The sequence below is a fragment of the Podarcis pityusensis genome (genome assembly GCF_964106645.2).
Source record: "Podarcis pityusensis genome assembly, chromosome: 2".
Lineage (NCBI taxonomy): Eukaryota > Metazoa > Chordata > Lepidosauria > Squamata > Lacertidae > Podarcis > Podarcis pityusensis.
Genome location: NC_138029.1, coordinates 73143597 through 73165390, shown reverse-complemented (window position 1 = coordinate 73165390; position 21794 = coordinate 73143597). Strand labels below are relative to the sequence as shown.

Genomic DNA, 21794 nt, shown 5'->3' with positions numbered 1-21794 from the left:
CTTATTAAATCATTTGCACTTGTGTATCCCAAACCTCTGGATTTATTAGATGACATGTATTTTGATATTGGAGCAGTGTATTCCTTTTACTGAATTCTCTTAACCCAACCGCCATGCCTCTAAGATGGTTGTGGGTAATGATTAATAAATTAGGTATTCTGTTAACCATCTCCCATATTTACCTTCCCTGATATTTAAGAAAGGAAAAAGGTTATGGATCTAAGTTATACTTTAAATAGAACCTTACTTTCAGTCTCGGTGCTGCTATTACTACTACTCACCTGCTATCTAGCAGTCCATGTGATGGATTAGGTTTAGCCTTTCCTCCCCAATTTAGGTGTGAGTGGAGAAGGGCAGATTCAGTTCTGGCAAGATTTATAATGATCACACAGCAAGCTCCATGGCCAAGTGGGGATCTGAATGTGGTCTCTTTAGGCTAAGACCAATGCAGTCCAGTGTATAGTTTCTTCTAACCGGAGTAGGGAAGGGAACATGCAGCCCTCCAAATATTGTTGGACTCCTAACTCCCACAATCCCCAACCAACATGGCCAATAGTTAGGGGAAACTTCATAAAATCATAGAATTGTGGAGTTGGAAGGGAGCCGGTGGTCATCTAGTCCAACCCCCTGCAATGCAGGAACCTCAACTAGATCAATTAAGTGTTTTAAATTTGTTGTTAGCCACCCTGAGCCCGGTTTTCTGAACTGGGAAAGGCGGGGTATAAATAAATTATCATCAACATCATCATCATCCATATAGAAATCTGTTGGGGTCATATCGAATCCCGATTCTGTCTTCTACGGCACTGCATTCCCACGGCATGAGGGTTAGATGCCAGGTCTGTCTTTCTCCTAATCACTCGTGGCCAACTAAGATAGTCTTCCATGAACGCGGCGGTCTTAACGGTGCGTCCGCAAGTGAAAGCGGAGGCCCATTCTGGATCCACAGCAGGGATATGTCGGTGGGCCGCAGTGCCAAGTCCTTCCACTAGAGGTCGCTGGTGGTGTTGTTGCTACTGCTGCAGCGGCAGCCCGCGCTCGTTTCCATGGTGACCGCGTGGGGCCTGGCGTCTCCCTCGAAGCCACGATGGAGGAGGCGCTTCCCACCGTCCTGCTGCCCGGCGAAACCGAAGCGTTGGTGGAGTCGCTAAGGAACTTCCAGCTGCGGGATATCGGAAACTACGGGTACGAGGAGGAGGCCGAGCTGGAGGGAAGGGGGTGTCCATGGGCGATAGGAAATAGCGCCTCGCTGGGGGAAGGAGCCTCAGAGTCGAGCAGGCCGAAGCAGGGAGGCTGAGCCCCTTTGTGGGGACGAGTGTCTGTAGCAGTTGGATGGCAGGCAGGAATCTCACAGGCAAAGCCACCGCACTTCGCTTCACCTGTGGGATTTCTGCCTGCCCCATCTGCTTTTAAAAAGGTCTGGATCCCTTATCTCCTGTTATCCTGCCACAGGTGGGGAAATAATGGCACAGGCAGGCTATAAGCAAGCTATAGCTTAGGGCCCCACTCTCTTGGGCCCCCCCCCAAAAAAATGTAAAGGAAAAAACCACTGGATGTACATTTCCAAAATGTGAGATAACAAACAAGTAAAATAAAACCTACATACAGCAACAGTGTTTTGTGTTGTGTAGGCTTCTGTGATGTAAGTCATGGGCCCCGCCTAGTAGCCTGCTCCCTAAAATATCACTGGTTTGCTCATTTCTATTTTTAGGGTACCCACATTCTGCATGGACTGATTGCATGGCAATATGTGCAAATGGCTTCAGATACCTATTAGGTCCATAAATTACCATATAGCATATATTCAACACAAAAAACAGCAACAATTTGTTGTTGACAAAGGACAGCTGGACATATAAAGGGCACCATTACCTTCAGTAGCTTAGGGCCTCATCAAACCTAAATCCGGCCCTGGGCACAGGAGCCACGTGGGCAGCAAGAGATTATTTATCTCTTTATTATTGCATTTGTATTTCACCTTTTCTCTCCAAGGAGCTCAAGGTGGCCTACATGGTTATCCCCCACCTCACTTTACCCCTCACAAGGTAGGTTAGGCTGACAGAGAGGGTGAGGTTGCCCAGTGAGCTTCAAGGCTGAGTGGGGATTTGAACCCTCTTCTCCCAACACCATAACCCCCCTGCCACACTGCCTATGTAGAACTGCCACTGCAGGGCCACTGAAGTGCCCTGAAGTTGGGAGGGGGAGAAGAGGGGCGGCACATGCTATCCCATCAGCTGAAGACTGATGCAATGGAGTGAAAGGATAAGAGGCAGTTAATTCTTTTCGAGGACACTGGATGCTAACAGCATTTTCAAATGAGGGATGTCAGCAGATCAGATACACTTGTGAAGTATAATCCAGTGCAATAAAATGTGAAAAGAGTGGCTGATAGCCAGAAGAAATTGTTGTTAGCAGTGGTTGCAGAGAAGAAATGGGGACTAACTACTCTCACCCTACTCTCCTAGGTGGATAAGGCAACATGAGCACATTGAGAAGCTTAACATGCAGGCAATACTGAGTGCTTCTGCTGGGAATGAACAACTCCTTACTGAGCTTCTGGTGAACAATGGCAAGGTATGATGCATTCAACTGTGGACCAATAAGAGAAGCATTGGATTTGACAATCTATGTTCCCGTGGACAAAGTTGAACTGTGTTTTATTTGGTACTTGCGTAAGGTTGCTCAAAGAGCTACTCAAGTTTATACACTTACATCCTACATAAAGTAACTACTAGCCCCACCATGGTCACAACCATAAATGATGATTATTATAGTTTCTCTCCAAATTAACTTGACAGGGTAGAAAAAATTACTTCTTCAGCACTCTTTGTGACTACATGATGGTGGTTATGGTATTAGGAGCTAACTCAAGCTGCATTTAATGATTTTGATTATGCACTCTAAGGCCACAATCCTAAGTGAGATTTTTAACAAATTAATTATTGAATTTATATCTTGCCCTTCCTCCCAAAGGAGCCCAGGGAGGCAAACACATCAACAATTTTAAATGAAAAACATTCCAAACAACTAAAAATTCTATTAATAAAACCAATTACAGTTAAACTATCTAAGAGCAGTTACAGGTTTAAAATGCTCTAAGAGCTGTTACAGTTAAAAGCATTAGTTCATTCGGTGGTCTTATGGTTGCCTAGAATCATATTCTTCAGCAAGCAAATGCCTGGGTAAATAGGAATGTTTTCAAATTACTCCTGAAAGTTAATAATAATAATAGAGAGAGAGACATCACTAAGGGGGACATTCCACAAATGGGGAAACCAGTAATGACAAGGTCCTGTCATGAGTCATTGACAACTGAGCAGACAACCAATTGTTGAGTCTGAGATGGGACTTAAAGGTAAAGGGACCCCTGACCATTAGGTCCAGTCGCAGACAACTCCGGCATACAGCTTCCGGGTCATGTGGCCAGCATGACTAAGCCACTTCTGGTGAACCAGAGCAGCGCACAGAAACGCCTTTTACCTTCCCGCCGGAGTGGTACCTGTTTATCTACTTGCACTTTGACGTGCTTTCGAACTGCTAGGTTGGCAGGAGCAGGGACAGAGCAACAGGAGCTAACCCCATCACAGGGATTCGAACCACCAACCTTCTGATCAGCAAGCGCTAGATTCTGTGGTTTAGACCACAGCGCCACCCATGTCCCTTGAGATGGGACTTAGTGCCAGGTCAATATGTTTTCAACAACCCTGTGAGGTTGGTTAGGCTGAGAGTGAATGACTGGCCCAAGATCACGCAGTGAGCTTCATGGCAGAGTGGGGATTTGAATTGTGGTCCGCCAGGTCCTGGTCTGACACATTATTATTATTTATTAGATTTATATAGATTTATATATGTCAGGGCAGTTCTAACTGCTACACCACACTGGCTTTCAGTGTTCCACAAAAAAGACTGTGTGCACCTTCTTTCATTGTCACCGGTAAGGGTTTTTTGTCTGCCCTGTGAACAGCAGTGTGTAAAGTGAGAGAATTTCTTCTGCCTGCAGTAAGCTGTTTGAACATCAGAGAGACATATCACAAGCCCTGAAATTTTCTTGTTTGATTCAGGCCTTACAGACCTCATATTTATGCTGGAAATATCTCACTCATTCCTGATTATTTGTTTTTTCCTGTTTAGATCCCAGTTCTGATTGAGGAATTAATCACCGTGGAGATCTGGAAGCATAAGGTATTCCCTATACTTTGCAGACTGGAGGATTTCAGACCAAAAAGCACATTTCCCATATATTTAGTGGTAAGTTTTTAAAGGGTTTTGGGTACAACATTTCATAATACTATGCTACTTATACTTCACAGTACCTGTAAGAAAGTATCACACAATGATGCTTCAGCTAGCTAAATTAGTCTGGTACATCCCAGAATTATCACTATTAGGAGATTGTATGTACTATTAATGTACAATAAATTTTAAGCTAAATTTCTGACAAAGCTAATTATTTCGTTAAAGCTAGAGCTTCCAAAACATCAAAACAAATTGTACCTTTCAAGAGGGTAGCACCTCATTTTAGTACCTATTATCCTGAATACAGAAAATCAGTTTTTATTTCAGTATGTAATACCCTGTTCTGATCATAACAATCCTACAGGCCAAGGTTCAGTGTAATCAACTGCAATTTCTATTTTTTTTTTTTTTTTTAAATCATATTTATTAGAATTTCCAATAATATAGAAAAATAACAGAAAGAAAAAGATAGAATACATTTAGAACCTTACTTTCATTATCTTCTTTCTGGGACTCCCTCCTCCCCCCCCCCGACTATATTCCCCTTTCATTAATTTGGTTCCACAAGCTCTCACTCCCAATTTAAAACTTAATATGTTTAACCCATTAACCAATTTAAATTATACAATTTTATCATCATCCCTCATCATTAACAGAAAAAGAAAAAAGATTTTTCCCCAAGATCAACCCCAATTTCCTTCCACGAATTCCCTTTTTTTTAACATGCCAAATCATAATACCATGATATACAAAAGTTATATAAAGAAATAAAAGATAAAAAGTATAAAAAAATTCAGACAGATAGTTACATTAGCCTTTGGATTCCAAAACTCCCCCTTCCCTTCCCCGGTTTGAATTCCACATGTCCATCAGTCTATATGTTGTCAGCCTGGAGATCTCAAGTCCATGGCCAGATTTTTCCCATTCCACCTTGCCGGTTTTCTTTTAATTTGTTTATTTTAATAATGTTTAACTTCAAAAATCCAGTCTAATAGATGCCTTTAATTTCCTTGGTCTTTGCTGCTCCTCCCATTATTCTTTCCGTGTCGTAGTTAGTCCTTTGTTCTTTTTATTCCTTACTTTCTCAGGTTTCTTGTCTTGTTCAGCTGCTAAAACTTTCTTATTCCGAAATCTGGTATCTCTACAGAGGTTTGTTGTTCAGGAACAAAAACTTACGTCCAGTCCCTTCCTTTCTTCAATAGAAAATTCTATTGTCTCCTTTTAATGTAAACACCTCTGTAGACAAAATACTATGTCAGTTTTGCAGCTTTCCCAGAAGATAAGTCCTGTACGAATCCCAGAGTGATTTTCCACATACGACCACTTGTAATGTCCCAAAACCCCTCTAGGGGGATTGTAGTAACTTTATATCCTCTAATCCAAAAGTCTAATTGTTGTTCCTTATTTTCCGACAGTTTATATCCATATTGTGTCAAATTGTAACAGAATTAGCCAGCAAAGTCCTTGTAACAAAGTCCTCTTTATATTCTCCAGCTTTGACAGCTACTTTGACAGCTGTCAAAGTCTCCGTCTCTCTTCGCCAGGTTCTACGAATCGCCCCGGTTCCCAGGGGGGGTTGCATTTTCCCTCTCACCCTCCACTCTTCTCCTCCAGCACAATTCTTGTAATTTCCCTTCGTGGAATTAATGATTTTTGTCAGCAATAAACTTCTCTTTCGATCTTGGTTACCCAGTCCTTGTTTTAGAATGTTTACAATCGGGGGGGGGACTGACTTCCTTTTTAGATCCCCCCCGCTCGTGCCGAATCCGAAAAAAAAATTCTTTTTTTCTCCTTTTGTACCCGGTTTCCCAATTACTCACGGGTTGTTGTTGATAGTCCGAATTTCCAATGGAAGAAGTCAGCGCTCTCCGTCGAATGGCATGCGGCTGCGCTCGGCAGGGGAAGCAATGGACTCAAAGCACCACGCCACTCCCCGGCACCCGATCCGAAGCCTTTAAAAAGGCTCCTTCACGAGTCGGGAGGGCGCTAGCGGTGCCAGCCGAGTCCCCATGTCCACGGGCTCCGTGCCCGTGGTTTTTGAGGGTCCCCGCGTCGCCGGCGCGGTAGGACCCAGCCCCTGCCGAGCAGACTCCCTCCGGAGCTCGGAGGGAGTCCGCCATTCGGCGATGGCGCCAACCCGGAAGTCCATCAACTGCAATTTCTAAAGATGGTTTCCCCACCACTACACACACACACACACATTAAATATTTTAAATCTGAATCTGATATGTGACATTTGCTCCACTATGTTCTCACACCACTAAGATGACACAAAAGTGGTATTCTATTTCTTACAACATATTCTCTTGTTTTTTGACATTACTAATGTCTCTAGTAAGCGGCATTTTGATATTTTATTTTTTTATTCTTCCACCTCAGCTACGTCATGAAGCTTCAATTGTTAACCTGTTGGAGACAGTGTTTTTTCACAAGGTAGGCAGCAAATTTAGACTTTACAAGCAAAGATTATGGACAAAAATATCATAATGATAATTTAGGTCACTGAGGATGAATCATGATAATTCACCAAGTGGAGACTTCTCAGTGTGGTAATATGGTCCAGGGGATAATTGTTGATCTGGGCTTTTTTATTCTTTCTTATTCCTCTACTACAGATTATTTTAGAGTGGAGTAAGATCACCTAGGGCTTCTGCATGAGCTACAAGTAACAATGTCATTGATTTGCCAAGGTGTAAGATTTTATGTGACTTCACGTTGCAGGCCTGCTGCTCCCCAGATTGGCAGAAGTAAATTTCCACTGGCCCCTCTGGGGCCAGACATTACAACCTCTACCCCTACCAATCTGAAGTGCAGGCAAGTGCCCCTCAGAAACCAAATATTCGCCCCAGACTTTTTACTTCATCCCTGGTCAAGTATCCTTGAGGACAGGATCACACTTCAAAACGACCTTGACAGATTAGAGAACTGGGCAAAAACAAACAAGATGAATTTTAACAGGGAGAAATGTAAAGTATTGCACTTGGGCAAAAAAAATGAGAGGCACAAATACAAGATGGGTGACACCTGGCTTGAGAGCAGTACATGTGAAAAGGATCTAGGAGTCTTGGTTGACCACAAACTTGACATGAGCCAACAGTGTGACGCGGCAGCTAAAAAAGCCAATGCAATTCTGGGCTTCATCAATAGGAGTATAGCATCTAGATCAAGGGAAGTAATAGTGCCACTGTATTCTGCTCTGGTCAGACCTCACCTGGAGTACTGTGTCCAGTTCTGGGCACCACAGTTCAAGAAGGACACTGACAAACTGGAACGTGTCCAGAGGAGGGCAACCAAAATGGTCAAAGGCCCAGAAACGATGCCTTATGAGGAACAGCTAAGGGAGCTGGGCATGTTTAGCCTGGAGAAGATGAGGTTAAGGGGTGATATGATAGCCATGTTCAAATATATAAAAGGATGTCACATAGAGGAGGGAGAAAGGTTGTTTTCTGCTGCTCCAGAGAAGCGGACACGGAGCAATGGATCCAAACTACAAGAAAGAAGATTCCACCTAAACATTAGGAAGAACTTCCTGACAGTAAGAGCTGTTCGACAGTGGAATTTGCTGCCAAGGAGTGTGGTGGAGTCTCCTTCTTTGGAGGTCTTTAAGCAGAGGCTTGACAACCATATGTCAGGAGTGCTCTGATGGTGTTTCCTGCTTGGCAGGGGGTTGGACTCGATGGCCCTTGTGGTCTCTTCCAACTCTATGATTCTATGATTCTATTCTATGATTCTATGATCCTATCTTTTCTTACCTGACCTATTGTGGAATATCCCTTTGACTCTCTTCTAGTACATTTCTTTTGCTAAACTGGTTGCAACAGTGTAATTCAGTCTTCTCTTACTTTTCACTAAACAACATTTTAGCTCCCAACAGAATAAACCAGATGGCTTCTTATCCTAGCTATTAGACATGCATGGTCAGACAAGAAGGTATCTTGGATAAGGAAGAAACACATTTAATCCAGGTACTGGAAATTAGGCCTAACTCATTGACAGCTATGTTTTTTCAGAGACACACTGTAGAGAACTTATACACTAGAGTGTAACCAAAGCCACTTTTTAAGTGATGAGTTGCCTTCATTTGGAATATTGTTTCCATTCTTTCTGCAGAATTTAGCATTTCTATTATTGTGCAGGAAATCTGTGAATCAGCAGAGGATACCATTCTGGACTTGATAGATTACAGCCATAGGAAGCTGACCCTATTAGCAGCTCGAAGTGCCAGTGGGAAGATCCCAGTTGAACAAAAGCTTCAGTCAGAGGATCTTGCCAATCCTTCATCAATGCAGGTTGGTAAAAGTTGCAACCTCCCACTTCTAGATGCCTCTTTGGGTATAAGAAAAACTTTTGGTGGGATTCACCTAACCAGCTCCATCAGCAGAAACCCTGTGAAAAGAATTCTGCTTGTGCAATGGGGTTTTCACCCCTCTCTTTTGCATACCTCTTGCCAGGTGGGGGCAGTTCAGAGAACCCCCAGAACAGCTCATGGGGGAGCGGGAATCATTCCATCTGGCAAGCTGAAATGCTTGCAAAAACTGAATGTTCCTCATAAGGCAATGTGGAATTCCACCCTTTAATTCCCAAGATGGAAAATTCATGTGGTGCCTCCACACCATAAAATATTTAATTAAAAAACAGATCATTTGCTACCCTTTGATCTCACAAATGTCCTTTCTGAAGTGGCCTATCTCAGTTTGCATCATGGTAGGACCAGGAAAAAAATAATGTCTGCAAAGCTCTGAAACATTCTGTGTTAGTTTCCATAACCACATCTGCTCTCTGCACTTATTCCCACTACTTTTTCAGAACCAAAAGGCCATAAATCACTGTTCTGAGTAATGAAGCTATTCTAAATAACGAGTTCCCCCTTTACTGGGCATGTGGTAACGTTCTAAGTGAAAATGAGTTTTATTTACTACTTGTCTAACAAGCTTTATTCATTGAAGGAATGCAGTTTGTTCTTGTTGAGTTTCAGCTAGCTTCCTCTATCTCCATGCTTCCATCATCATTGTTTTGTGACATGGTAGAGTCTGACCAGTTGTGTCTCACTGTCTAGCATTGTATTAAGCTTGGGAAGGTAATGCAGAACACTCAAGAGTTTTACTTGCTGTGAGTTAATAGTGTCTCAGACACTAAGTAAAGGAATATGCAATCCTTCCACCAGCTTACCTTGTAGCTGTCATCTCCCTGCAAACCCTTCGCCTTCTGATTTTGGACACAACTACTTCATAAACTGTCCAGTCCTGGTAAGGCTGTATTCACTGAAGAGTTGTAAGGAAGCAGAACCAGCTTGAGATTATGTAGCATAGGTAATAGCCACATTTCCAATGCAGTATCAAGAAGCCAGACCAGAGAAGAGGTGCAATTACCGGTAGATACAGGTTCTTTAGTACCCTGGACAGATCAGAGAGTGCAGGCAGCTTGTTCCCACAGGCTCCTAGCTCCCAACCCTTATCCCCCTCCCCTTGTGTTTAGCTACCCATCCTAGGCTCCACCTCAAGGGGGAGAAAACTTTAAAGATGTAGTTTTCTAGCCTCAAACTTAACACTCCAACATTTCTCTCTTGATTCCTGTCTGGTGTATTGCCTGAATGAGGGAGCAGCTACTATGGAGCAGTGTTTCAGAAAGATTGGGGCCAGGGAATGTTATCTCTAGGAATTATGATGCAGGGAGCTAAGGTTCACTGCTGGGGCCTGGGTCCAGCACCTCTGCAACTTCACCTCTGGCCCAGGTACTGCTTGAGATGGTGCCATGACTTAGTGTCATTTGCTGAATATGGAGAGAACTTCAAAAGGTTCAGATTTCCCCACCAGCACCTGGCAGCATCACTATAGTGTTTGAGCCTTAGATATAGCTCTTTGTGTGAATTTTGCTGCTTCCAGGAACTAAAGAAACAAGCTGAGGAGATGGAGTTTGAGATCTCACTGAAAGCGCTTTCTGTGTTCCGTTTCATTACCGGTCTATTAGAGAGGTATGTTCAGTTTTCATGGAAGAACTGAGGTAAACGCCTGGGAGAAGGGGTAAAGATTTTCTATATTCCCATATCTGCTAGTTTCAATTTTGGAAGGAGTGCCACCTTTGCCCCATGGGTGCCCGGGGCTGTGGGTGCCATGCAGTGTGCATGACCCTGGCACCAAATTTTGTGGGTGCCCAGTCCCTTCATGGGGAATTTTATGGGTGCTCGGGCACCCAGGGCCCCAGGGAGTTGGTACCTATGAGTTAGTTCATAACTTGTAATATAATGAGAAGCTGAATTTTGATTTAAGTTGAATATTAACTTAAATTGCTATGAATATGATCACTAAAGTCTTGATGACATCCTAATCTGAATAGGAGTAAACATTTATATATGTTCATTGCGTAGTGCTGTTAATTGCTTAAAGTATTACTCACTGAAGTGTTGGAGTATATTAGTTTTGCTATAATAAGTATGGTGATAGGATTTTAGCACTGCCTGCTGGTGTGTATTCTTCACTGCTTATTATTCATTGTAAGCATCCTAACATGACTACCAACTGAGGTCTTAATTTTTGTCACTTAAATTTTTCATATTAATTTTAGTTTTGTGAACCTTGACGAAAACACTTAGCTGCTCGATTGCATAAAACTGGCATCTTCAATATATCCTTATGTTTTGTCAGTTTGCCAGTGAGTGCTGCAACAAGAATTCTGAATACCCACAACTTTCCATGTCTCTTAGTAGAGTTGGTAGAGCATTCTCCATGGAGCTGCCGTGAAGAAGGTGTGTGTTATGGGCTAGGGATTGTTCCTATCAAAAAATAATCACATGACCTTGTTCCTTTGGATAATATCTCCTATAGCCTTGGGTATTAAGGGTTCCTCTTGGTTGGGTCCTCTGTTGTTTGTAAATTGAGACTAGAACATCAGGATAGACTAACACTCTTCTCCATAAAACTCAGGGTTCCCCCTTTTATAACTCTTCTGCCCAGTAAATGTATTTGTAGCTTATCATCCATTACTTCTGATGGCTATGTCTTCAACTAATTTTTGCATGATTCATCATTTTTTGTAATTAATATATGGTACAGGCTGCACCTCAACCCATGCTCTGTAACCAGTTGTGGAAATTCAAAACTATCCTTACCATAGCCCCTCTGTTTTAGTTTGTTTGTTTCCTTTTTATTTGAGCCTAGCTATCTCTTCTTGTCCCTTTCTGTTCCTGTACTGATTTTTCTACCTCTAAAGAAAAGCAGAACTGTGAAGGACAAACATGACAGTTCACAGGTGCCTACTCACCCTTGTGTATTTATGAGCAGGCACCTCAGTCTGTCATGCCAAGAAGTAGACTGTCATCTGAATATACAGCTAACCAGGCAGTAGACCACAGTCATGATAGAAGAAAGCATGTATGTACAAGAGATGTATAAGAACACCACTAGGGCACTGATTTAGAAGAAATGCCATGGTGTACCTGTAGCAGCAAAACCGGATACCTTCATCTGCCCCAGCTGCAACAAAACATGTCTCTCCTGCATCGGTCTCTGCAGCCATGGCAGGCTCTTGTAGCTCTCCAACAGTTTGACTTTACTCTTGAAGGCTGACTCTTCCATTGTCTCCTGAGACAGACAGATGCAAACAATAGTTAAGGAAACATAATACTGCAGCTTCAGTTCTGCAAAAGAGAATCCTAATAGAGAGGCTTCTTGCTATCCTAATAGGGTTGCAGGACCAGAAAAACAGCCTGCTCATTATGCCCCTGAAGGACTAAATCTAGGGATAAAGAAACAAACTGGACATAAGAAAGTGTGCAAATTATACATTTGCATAAGCAGCTTTTCATCCATCTTGGCCTGGAGATTTTTTGCCTACTAGATTTATATTTATCATATTTAAATGTTACTTATGATTTTTAGAATGTCCTTTTCTTTATTATCACCATTTATCATTTTTCCCAGGGAAGCTGAAAAAGTATGAGAATGGTGCATGGTATGAGGTGCCCTGTGAAGACCATGTAAAGATGACTAAGTTGGATGGGCAAGTCTGGATTGCTCTCTATAACCTGCTCCTTAGCCCAGAATGTCAGCGCAAGTACAACTTCAATAATTTTAACAAAGGCCAGCTCCTGAAGGTAGAGGACTACAGAGGACACAGACTGCAAGTGCATGATTCTCATAATGTTTAGTCTGGCATATTTAGATATACTATTCTAGCTTTAAACAATGTTGCAGGAACCAGGATTAAAAATTATTGATTTTTCATCAGCTAATCCATCACAACTGGGAGTAAAGTAGGGCCTGCAAGCCTTAATTGAGCTAACTGGCAAATTAATATTAGTTAATTTTAAATTAATTAGTCAACAGATGACAAATTTTATCTGTGGGACACTTATTTATTTTGGGAGTGGGATGTTTTGTTCTAAAGGAAACATTGAAAATGCCCTTTTCTTCTAACAGTATGTGGTAGCTTTTGTTTGATAAATTTAAATTCCTTTATTATCTAAAAATATTGAGAATTTGGTGACACACAAATTTTGTTACAACACTGCAAATTTTGCTACAACATAAACATTTGTTACAACACTACAGAGGGATTCTGCATATGTGTACTTGGAATTAAATTCTATTTGATCCCATGGGACTTGGGAGTAAGTATGCATAGATTTGCCTTAAATTAGTTAGTCAGCCATTTCCATATTTTCCAGAAAGCAGTCAACAACAAGTGCATTTCGGCCACAAGACATTACTCATATAAATGAGCTTTGTGCTAATAAGGCACATTCTATGGCCTTTTACATGTGTTGGGGGTGGGGATATTGCTTTGTTTTTGTTTTATTATGTATTTTGTGTTATCATTTTGGTTATTTTGTGAACTGCCCTGTGAACTTTGGATGAAGGGTGATATACAAATTTTATTATTAATAATAATAATAATATTCCATCACATTCCATCTGCTGCAACAGAGGATGCAGGGCCACTCCATCCATGCAGCTGAGAGAGCAGCAACTTTTGATGCCTTCTTTCCTTGAACATTTCCACCCTGGCTGATCATTAGAAAAACTTGTAACTTAGTTTATTTCATCCTCCCACATATTTTCCTTCTTTTTAGTGATCTGTAAGTCACTCTCAGAGCCTTTTTAGGCAGAGTGGGTTTAAAAAAATCAAAGCCATTGAAGAGTAAGAAGATAAATTTCCTTAGGACACTGGTACTGCATTCTGCATAGAAATTATATTGGTATGGACTTTTAAAGTCCTAAACAGCCTCAGTCCTGTATACCTGAAGGAGTGTCTCCGCCCCCATCCTTCAGCCTAGACACTGAGATCTAGCTCCAAAGGCCTTCTGGTGGCTCCCTCACACCTGCTTAATATGGGAGCTGGAGGGCTAATGTTTATATCTTTCTCTGCAGTAATTATAATAGTTGCAACTGATGGCCTCCTTGCTGTTCCAAGTGTAGCAAATTTCTGCCTCCTTGTATTGTTGCTACCAGTTTTTTGTTGAGCAGTAGAGATTGGGTAATTTGAAATGCATTGTTTTACTTAACCAGCTCTGAGATCTGAGACAGATCTGAGAAAGTATAAAAGTGTCCGTTGTTCATACAGATCCTTTTACTTAGCATATGGCTTATTCTTAACATTTTTTTAAATCTTGTGATCATCTCTGTTTAGCTCCGTGCCTTCCTGACCGATGTCCTCATTGACCAATTCCCCAATCTTCTCGAGCTGCAAAGATTCCTGAGCCATCTTGCTGTGACAGACCCTGCTCCACCCAAGAAGGACCTCATACTAGAGCAGGTATATCCAAAACCATCTCCTTCTAGCCAACTTTTTTATTCTTGCACTTCAATTTTCCTTCATTATCATTGGATTTTTGAAGGCATTTGCAGCTTTCATATTTCAGATTTATGCCCACAGCATATTTGAATGGAAAATATGCCACAATACTTGTAAATCATCGTGTATCTGTGGCAAGGAAGGTGTGGAAAACATTGTTCAATAAGTACTCTGTTGCTCTCTTCATAATTCTCCCAGAGATAGATTTATTAAAGGAATTATTCAGAGAGTTTCCTTTTTGAATAATAAGAAAAACTGTTATTTGTTGATGGATGGGGATAAATATACAACATATAAGGTTTCTGTGTTTGCCTTAGCAACCTACTTCTATACTGTTTGTATTTTCCTATTTTCGTGTTGATGGTTTCCAACAAATAAGTTTGACTGTAGAGTTTACCAATCCCAAAGTATGTTGCAGGTTGATTAGGTGAAATATACCAATTCAGCAAAATACAGGTTAAGCCCCAGGCATGGTCATACGGAACTCCTATGCTGAAGGGAGAAATGCAAGAAAAACTATACTACTTAACTTTGTTTTATGTTAGCTGCATACAGTTCAGACAAGGTTTGCTGCACACAGGAGAACCCATCTATATTCACAGCAGCAAAATAAAAAGTCATGTTTAGAGAACTCTGGAATTAGATGATTTGGCATTAGAGCTTATTCTAAGGATAACTTAAGAGCAATCAAATATCAAAGGCAGATATGAATTTAGGAACAGGATTGTTTTAACATCATCAGAATTACAGCATTTGAGCATAGAAATTCCTTAAGCAAGGATATTGATAGTCAGCAGGTAACATTATTCTAAATAGGCAAACACGTAGGAAATTAATCTAGGAGAAAGCCACAGAAAAAGAGAGCATGAAAGCATGTGAAGTTACTCCTCAAGAATATAAAGGTGTGCAATGGATCCCAGAAAAGCTGAATCCAGTGTGCTTGTGTCTAAATTCTTAATTATTGAGCTGTTCTAGTCTACTGATTCTCAGGAACATAGGAAGCTACCTTAGTCACACCATAGCCTATTTAGCTCAGTGCTGTCTACACTGATCGGCAGCAGCTCTTCAGGGTTTCAGGCAGAAAAGCTTTTCCAGCCCTATCCTGGAGATGCTGGGAGTTGAGCCTGTGACCTTCTGCATGCAAAGCAAATGCGCTACCAATGAGCTACAGCCCTGCCCTTCTCTTAGTTTACATTGGTACCAGTAACTGAGAATTGGCATTCTGAGAGACTTTTGGTGGTGGCGGGGGTGGACGGGACTGCAGCTATGCTGTACACACCCTGGCAAGGCAAACTTCCCAATGAGCCATGAACTCACCCTCTGTCTTTATGCCAAGCAATGATGAAGAGGCTTTTTTCCATCTCTGTCTCTCCACAGAGCAGTCTTTGACTCTCAGTCCCTGCACTGCTATTTTTACTCGATAGGGGCATCAATTCTATTGAAACATCAGCTTTTCCTGTAGAGCTGAACTTCATCACACTTGCCCTTTGCCAGATTTTTCTCTCATATTTGAAAGCCCACGCCTGGGTGTTTCTTTTCAGGGAACTGACAGATTACAGAAAGTTCTATTTTAAGTAAGCTTTTAGCCATGTGGCAGATTTTTTGAAAACTACTACCGGTAGTTCCACATTCTAGGCTCATGCCTCAATATCCACCTTCAGCTTATAGTATTTGGGGCCTCCTACTGAATCCTGGAGCGTTCTGGTATTGTATTTTCTGAAGACCTGAACACTACAAATTATATTATAAATATGTAATCGTCAGTGGGACAGACAGGGTTCACTCCCCTCCAAAATAATAACAACATCAGATACAGACACAGAGAGTTTAATAGCTAAATGGAACAAGTCTGTTTTTTCCATCAATGCTTCTTTTCTAAGCAAGACTTCCTTCATTTCTAGTTCATGTAACCAACATGCAGGAAACTGATTGCTAGTTGTGCCCTAGCAGTAAAGCGGATTCTAGCATGGGGAAGCAAGGATTTGGGAGATAATCAAACAGAAATATTTTTTTATTAAAAAAACAAATAGGTAGAGGACAAGCAGGCCAGGAATTGCTCATGCTGTTAAGCTTAATTCAAATCTGTCTAGAAAAGGCTGCAATTTCTTAAAAGAATTATCCTGAAATTTCTTCTATTTGGCGTTTGTCCACTGTTACATAAAACTGTTCAATATTCCTTCAGAAGTCTCCCCATTCAACTCTATTGTTAGACTTTCCCTTTAGTCAGTTAAACCTAGACAGAAATCCTGCTTTTTTCTTTTATATAAATAGATGCTTATCGCTTCCAAATGTGCTTGCACTCTACTGAGCTTCAGGAATTATTACTGCTCTCGAATCCCTTGCTTTAGATGGATTCACCTTTCTTTCTTTCTTTCTTTCTTTCTTTCTTTCTTTTTTTCGCTGTCCTAACAGGTTCCTGTAATATGGGAAAACATTGTCAGTAAGAACTCTGGAAAATGGCAAGCAATTGCCAAGCACCAGGTAAACAACATGTTTAGCCCTTCAGAGGAGGAACTGAAAAGCCAGGCTTGCAGGTAAAATTTTACTATGCTCAGATGAATACCATATCAAAGCTTATGTTATGGCAAGTCTTTGTTTTAGCCAGCTGGATGCACAGAATCTGAAAGCTCACATGCTGAATAACATTCAGCTTTCCCAATTCAACTAGGTTTAGGAACCCCCGGATGAAATTTGACTTCCTATAGTAAAATTAGAAGGTCTTTGACGTGTGAAATGTGAACTTATATTCATGTAACATAATGTCATGAAAAAAGCGTCCTTTAGTGTTCGGTTTGGAGTTGTTCAGAACTTAAAGGTAAAGGACCCCTGGACGCTTAAGTCCAGTCAAAGGCAACTATGGGGTGCGGCACTCATCTCGCTTTCAGGCCAAAGGAGCCAGAGTTTGTCCACAGACAGCTTTCCGGGTTATGCGGTCAGCATGACTAAACCGCTTCTGGTGCAATGGAACACCGTGACAGAAGCCAGAGCACACGGAAATGCCACTTACCTTCCTCCCACAGCGGTACCTCTTTATCTACTTGCACTGGTATGTTTTCGAACTGCTAGGTTGGCAGAAGCTAGGACAAAGCAATGGAAGCTCACCCCGTTGCTGTACTGATTCGAACTGCTGACCTTCTGATCGGCAAGCCCAAGAGGCTCAGTGGTTTAGACCACAGTGCCACCCGTGTCCCTGTTCAGAACTTACATCCACCTCAGGTGGGTATTCAGGCCTTTGGAGTTGCCAAGCAGGAATTTAAGCTGTGCATCATCCAAGGAAACCAAAGCAAAAACAGCTCGAGTTCAAACCTATAAAATCCTCTTGCATGTTAACAGGCCATAGCAGATCATGTGAAACACTTCTGAGTCAGATTTGGTTTTTTGCCAAAGGGATTTGGCTCCCTGCCACATACTCGCCTTACAGGACCCAGGCACCACATCTAAGTACTGTTGCTCTAGGACTGTGTTATAGTTATCTTTTATATTGCCTTTTTCAGTTAGCAGTGTCCAAAGCACAAGAAAGCTTTCTTAGAATTAGGAAATGGGTCCACAAGTATGATCCATCAAAACTTTCCTAAATTTATTTCATTTCATTTCTGAACGTGTTTAAGTATTTCTAATTATCTCTAACTTGCTAGTGTCTGAATTCTAGTTCTGTCCTCCAGGTGTAAGGAAGTCTTTGGGAAAAGGCTTTTCCATTATGTGGTGATGTCATTGTGTGTCCAGCCTGCAATTGTATGAAGTGTTTATAACACTGTTTTAAATCAATTTATTTATTTATTTATTTATTTATTTATTTATTTATGTTCTCATATTGGACTAAATTCAACTAGCTGTCAGCTACCTTACAATACCACTTGACATTCCGCTGAATGTGATATCAGTCTTGGATGTAAAGGCTCTATCCTGTAGCACATGACGAAGACTAAGTAACTGTTGGAATTATCTGCTGTTGCTTGAAGGACTTTCTGAAGCCTGCTTTCTGTCTTAAATCAGATGGGCAAAAACATACAACCTGGATGTGATGGAAGCCCTGATCCCAGAGAAACCCAAGTGTGGGATGTGTGGCTCCGAGGCAGCAAAACGCTGCTCTCGTTGCCGGAATGAATGGTATTGCAAAAGGTAAGTACACCTAACATAAGACAGTTGCTGTGCTATACTGAGCCCTTTTTTTGGGTAGCTCATATGTAGGCAAAAGCTTCAGAGATACCCCTCAGAGCAAAAGCCATTCATTTTAAAGCCTGTGTTTTGAATACTATAGGACACCTTACTGGCTTTTACCTAGACTACAATCTTGCTTTTCTGGCTCATTTGTTGTGAAATCTAGTAGTATTTACTAACATTACTGCAATCTGAGCTCTGCAACTTAGTGATTATACTGTTCCATATGAGTCTTTGCATCTTCTTTTGTAAGCATTTTCTTATGCAAAAAATACACAGTATTAACCAATCTTTAAATCATAGTTCCAAAATTAAATAAACTTTTTTCTTATAGCCTTGATTAATCTTATTAATAGGAACACTGACTATCTCAAACAATCTTTCTTTAGCAGACATTTGCTATTCTGAGGTATTTTACTACTCCTACTGAGTCCACAGTGCAGACTCTTAAACTTCCATTAGAGGAATATCCCTCCATTGCAGTTCTGTTTTCCTTACAGAAATATATGAAATTATATGAAATATATTTCAGATCCATGCTTCGACGTTCCTCATTTTATATCCACTCTCTCTTATCTAATAGACCTTTAACAATAAGACAGTCATTAGATTAGGCATATCCTAAATGACATGAGCTAACCATTCCTCACATCTTATAGGGCTGATCAAACCTCTTGCAATATACCATAGCAACTCTCATGTGTATCATTCATGCCCATTATAAAGAGGAGTTGTGCAGACTGAGGCTGCCCTTTGCTTTCTTAACTGAGTCAGAAGATACGTTTTTCTCGATGTCATATTTCAAGGTTACCTCTCATTGCTCTGACACTTAATTTCCAAACAAGGGTTAGTGGCAAACACAGCTCAGATGGAGGAAATTATTCTGTATGAATCTGCATTGGATTTCCCCCAGCCAGTTTTGTCCATAAAGCAAAATAGGGGAAGAATTATTAGTAATATTAAAACTTGAAATTTATATAGTGCTTTTTCCTAAGAACCCAAAGCACTTTTCATGATATTATCTAAGTTGTTTTTCCCAACAACCTTGTAAGCTATGGACAGTATTATTATTTACATATTACATATGAAGATGAGAAGCTGAGCAATAGTAGCTTGTTTAAGGCTACCCAGAGAGTTTAAAGCTGATGAGAGATTTGAATCCAGGACTAATAAACTCATCATAGCCTGTATTTTTAGCCACAATGCTATACTTTCTTTAAAAATATAGAAAGCAAAAATACACATTGTGCTGGCTACAGAAGGATATATAGGGGATAATAGAATTCCTGTTTATCCATATGTGGGTAAGAAAGCACAAATCAGTGTCCCACTCTCAAATATGTGGGTAAAAATCACAAATTGGTGCCCCACTCCAAAGTGAACTTGTTTTACAGTATATAGTTTATACAACACCAATTCCAGTTTCCGCATCCAAATCACTGTTTAAAAATAGATTTTTAATCACTGCGTGATATAAACACTCGAGGCAAAATACTGTTTTAAGACATATACAGTACAACTTTTCTCAAGTTCATACTAGTATACCCATACAAACAAAATTAAAATAACAAAACACAATAATGAACATTTCAGTTTACTAAAATTCCACAAAGGAGATCATAGAAATCAAGAGGCAGTACCTCAAGTAGAATGGCAATCTGCTAAAGGTATCAGGGAGGCTTCAATCTTGCAGTTAACAAATTTATATATCCATATTCCATTCTGACTCCTGAGCTACCTATTATTTTTTTCTAAAATCCTTTCTTTTTTCACTCTCCCCTTTGCAGAGAGTGTCAGGTACAGCACTGGCAGAAGCACAAGAAAGCTTGCAACTTGATGGCTGATACCTTGAAGAAAATACAGGAAGATGTACAAGTGCAGACAACTCCTTCCAAGTAATTCTGATGAGTAGAGGAGTTTGCTCCAGTTCCTCCTTTGACAAATAGGCTAAATTTTAGAGTTTGAGATTAGAAAATACTCTCCTATTAACAGCATACACAGGAAGCCACTTAATGTCAGATTTAACAAACTTTCAAACAAATACAGCCTAGGCTAGAGGAACAAAATTCTCATACACTAGAAGAGATTGCACAAGAAAACACTGAGCCCACTGAGTCTCTATTGGTTTAGGTTCTCTCCCCTATGCCAATTTAATCTTAAAATACCACGGCTGCTTGTCTCCTGGACTGTGAATGTGATGCATGCATATTGGACTGTTCCTGTACTAGTGACGGAGAGCTAGAGTGACTCCCTAGGAATTTGGAAGGGCTGAATTTTAGTTGTGCTAGAATTGCTTCTTTACTTTGTCATTTATAATTTTTAAGTCTATGGAATCGTTTTGCATACTGGCTTAGATGAAGAGCCTGCCCAGTCCCATGGCACTGAAATAAACCAGATTCCCTGCTACAGTTAACAGCAGAAATGATGAAGCTGACTCACAATTGTTTTCTTTCCATGAACCGATGCAGACACTGATACCTATATACCTGATTTGAGAATGAAAACCTGAGCCTATTTTTTTAAGCCTTTATGGAAAATCATCATTAAACCCAGAAGGCACTCATCTTTTCTGGATTGTTTTTCATATGCCATTCTATAATGTTGGACACTCTCCTTATCTGACTTCCCTATGCTGCTTTTCAGAGAGAAGTAAAACAATCTAAAGAGCATGAAATATCTTGTTCAAATTCAACCCATTTTTCAGCACTGTGGAGTATATAGACATATTCACACACAGAGAGAGCATTCTTACAATTTACAAAGTTCCTATTAGATCTCAGTAATTTAAATTTACTTTTGAAATTATAGCTATATCCTGAATACTTGAATCTCAGTTCAGAGACAGTTTATTCTACATCTTGTTCAAAACAACTAAATTTAATTGTTTTGCAAAATATACATTACATACAAACTGTAGCTCAAGGGCTGTTTTTGGATAAAAACTGCTTCTGAAGGGGGTAATGAGAAGCAACAGATCAGAATGGGTGCTTGACTATATTACCCTGTTCAAAATTCCTGCCCCCACTTGTAGCTTTCACCTCATGGGGTAGTGTTTGTAAAGACTAAGTTATACACATTTATATATAACATGTTGTTTGATCCCAATTTATGTCAATTACTTTAATAGCTGCACTCTATATGGACGAGGATCCCAGCATTTAGAAATATTTTGAAGTCTCAAAATAGCATATGTGTCTTTTGTACTATGGGATGAAAAGAATAGAGGGCCAACAGGCAGTGTTACCAACTGTCCCATCTGGTTTAGCATTGAGTGCTAAACCAAGGGAGGAGACAGGGAAAGGATGTGGTTAATTAAACAATTTCAGTTTTGCTGAGCTGCACGGTTTCAGAATTGAGAGCACCACACATTACATCTTTACTGAGAAAGTTGATTCTGTTATTTAATCCTTGTTTTGTTGTTAAAAATTAAACTAATGTCTGCCATGTGAGAACATTTAGGAGTGTGATGCTATGTGTAATTGATACCCTCAGGCAAGAAGTCCCAAGGGAGTGAATGAAAGTCTTGTTTAAAAGTATCAAGGAAGTCTTGGCTTTGATATTTTCAATATTTAAAGTTATTCAGAGCTTGCCAAAGAATCCTATCAATACCC

At 40.6% G+C, this 21794-nt stretch overlaps 2 protein-coding genes across 3 annotated transcripts in view; one reads left to right on the top strand and one right to left on the bottom strand.

Annotated features, from left to right (window-relative positions):
• The window catches only part of LOC308472026 (uncharacterized protein), a gene marked incomplete at its 5' end in the record, with an annotated part of 286484 nt that overhangs the window by 119247 nt on the left and 145443 nt on the right, over positions 1 to 21794 (bottom strand). The window lies entirely within an intron of this gene.
• Positions 801 to 20612, top strand: ZMYND10 (zinc finger MYND-type containing 10). Its single transcript, XM_080994254.1, has 12 exons — positions 801 to 1185; positions 2466 to 2574; positions 4132 to 4248; positions 6616 to 6669; positions 8373 to 8525; positions 10119 to 10207; positions 10878 to 10978; positions 12153 to 12325; positions 13861 to 13986; positions 16438 to 16559; positions 18019 to 18144; positions 19971 to 20612. Exons 1-12 carry the CDS (start codon positions 1088 to 1090, stop codon positions 20080 to 20082), a joined length of 1380 nt encoding a protein of 459 aa, XP_080850380.1. The 5' UTR covers positions 801 to 1087; the 3' UTR covers positions 20083 to 20612.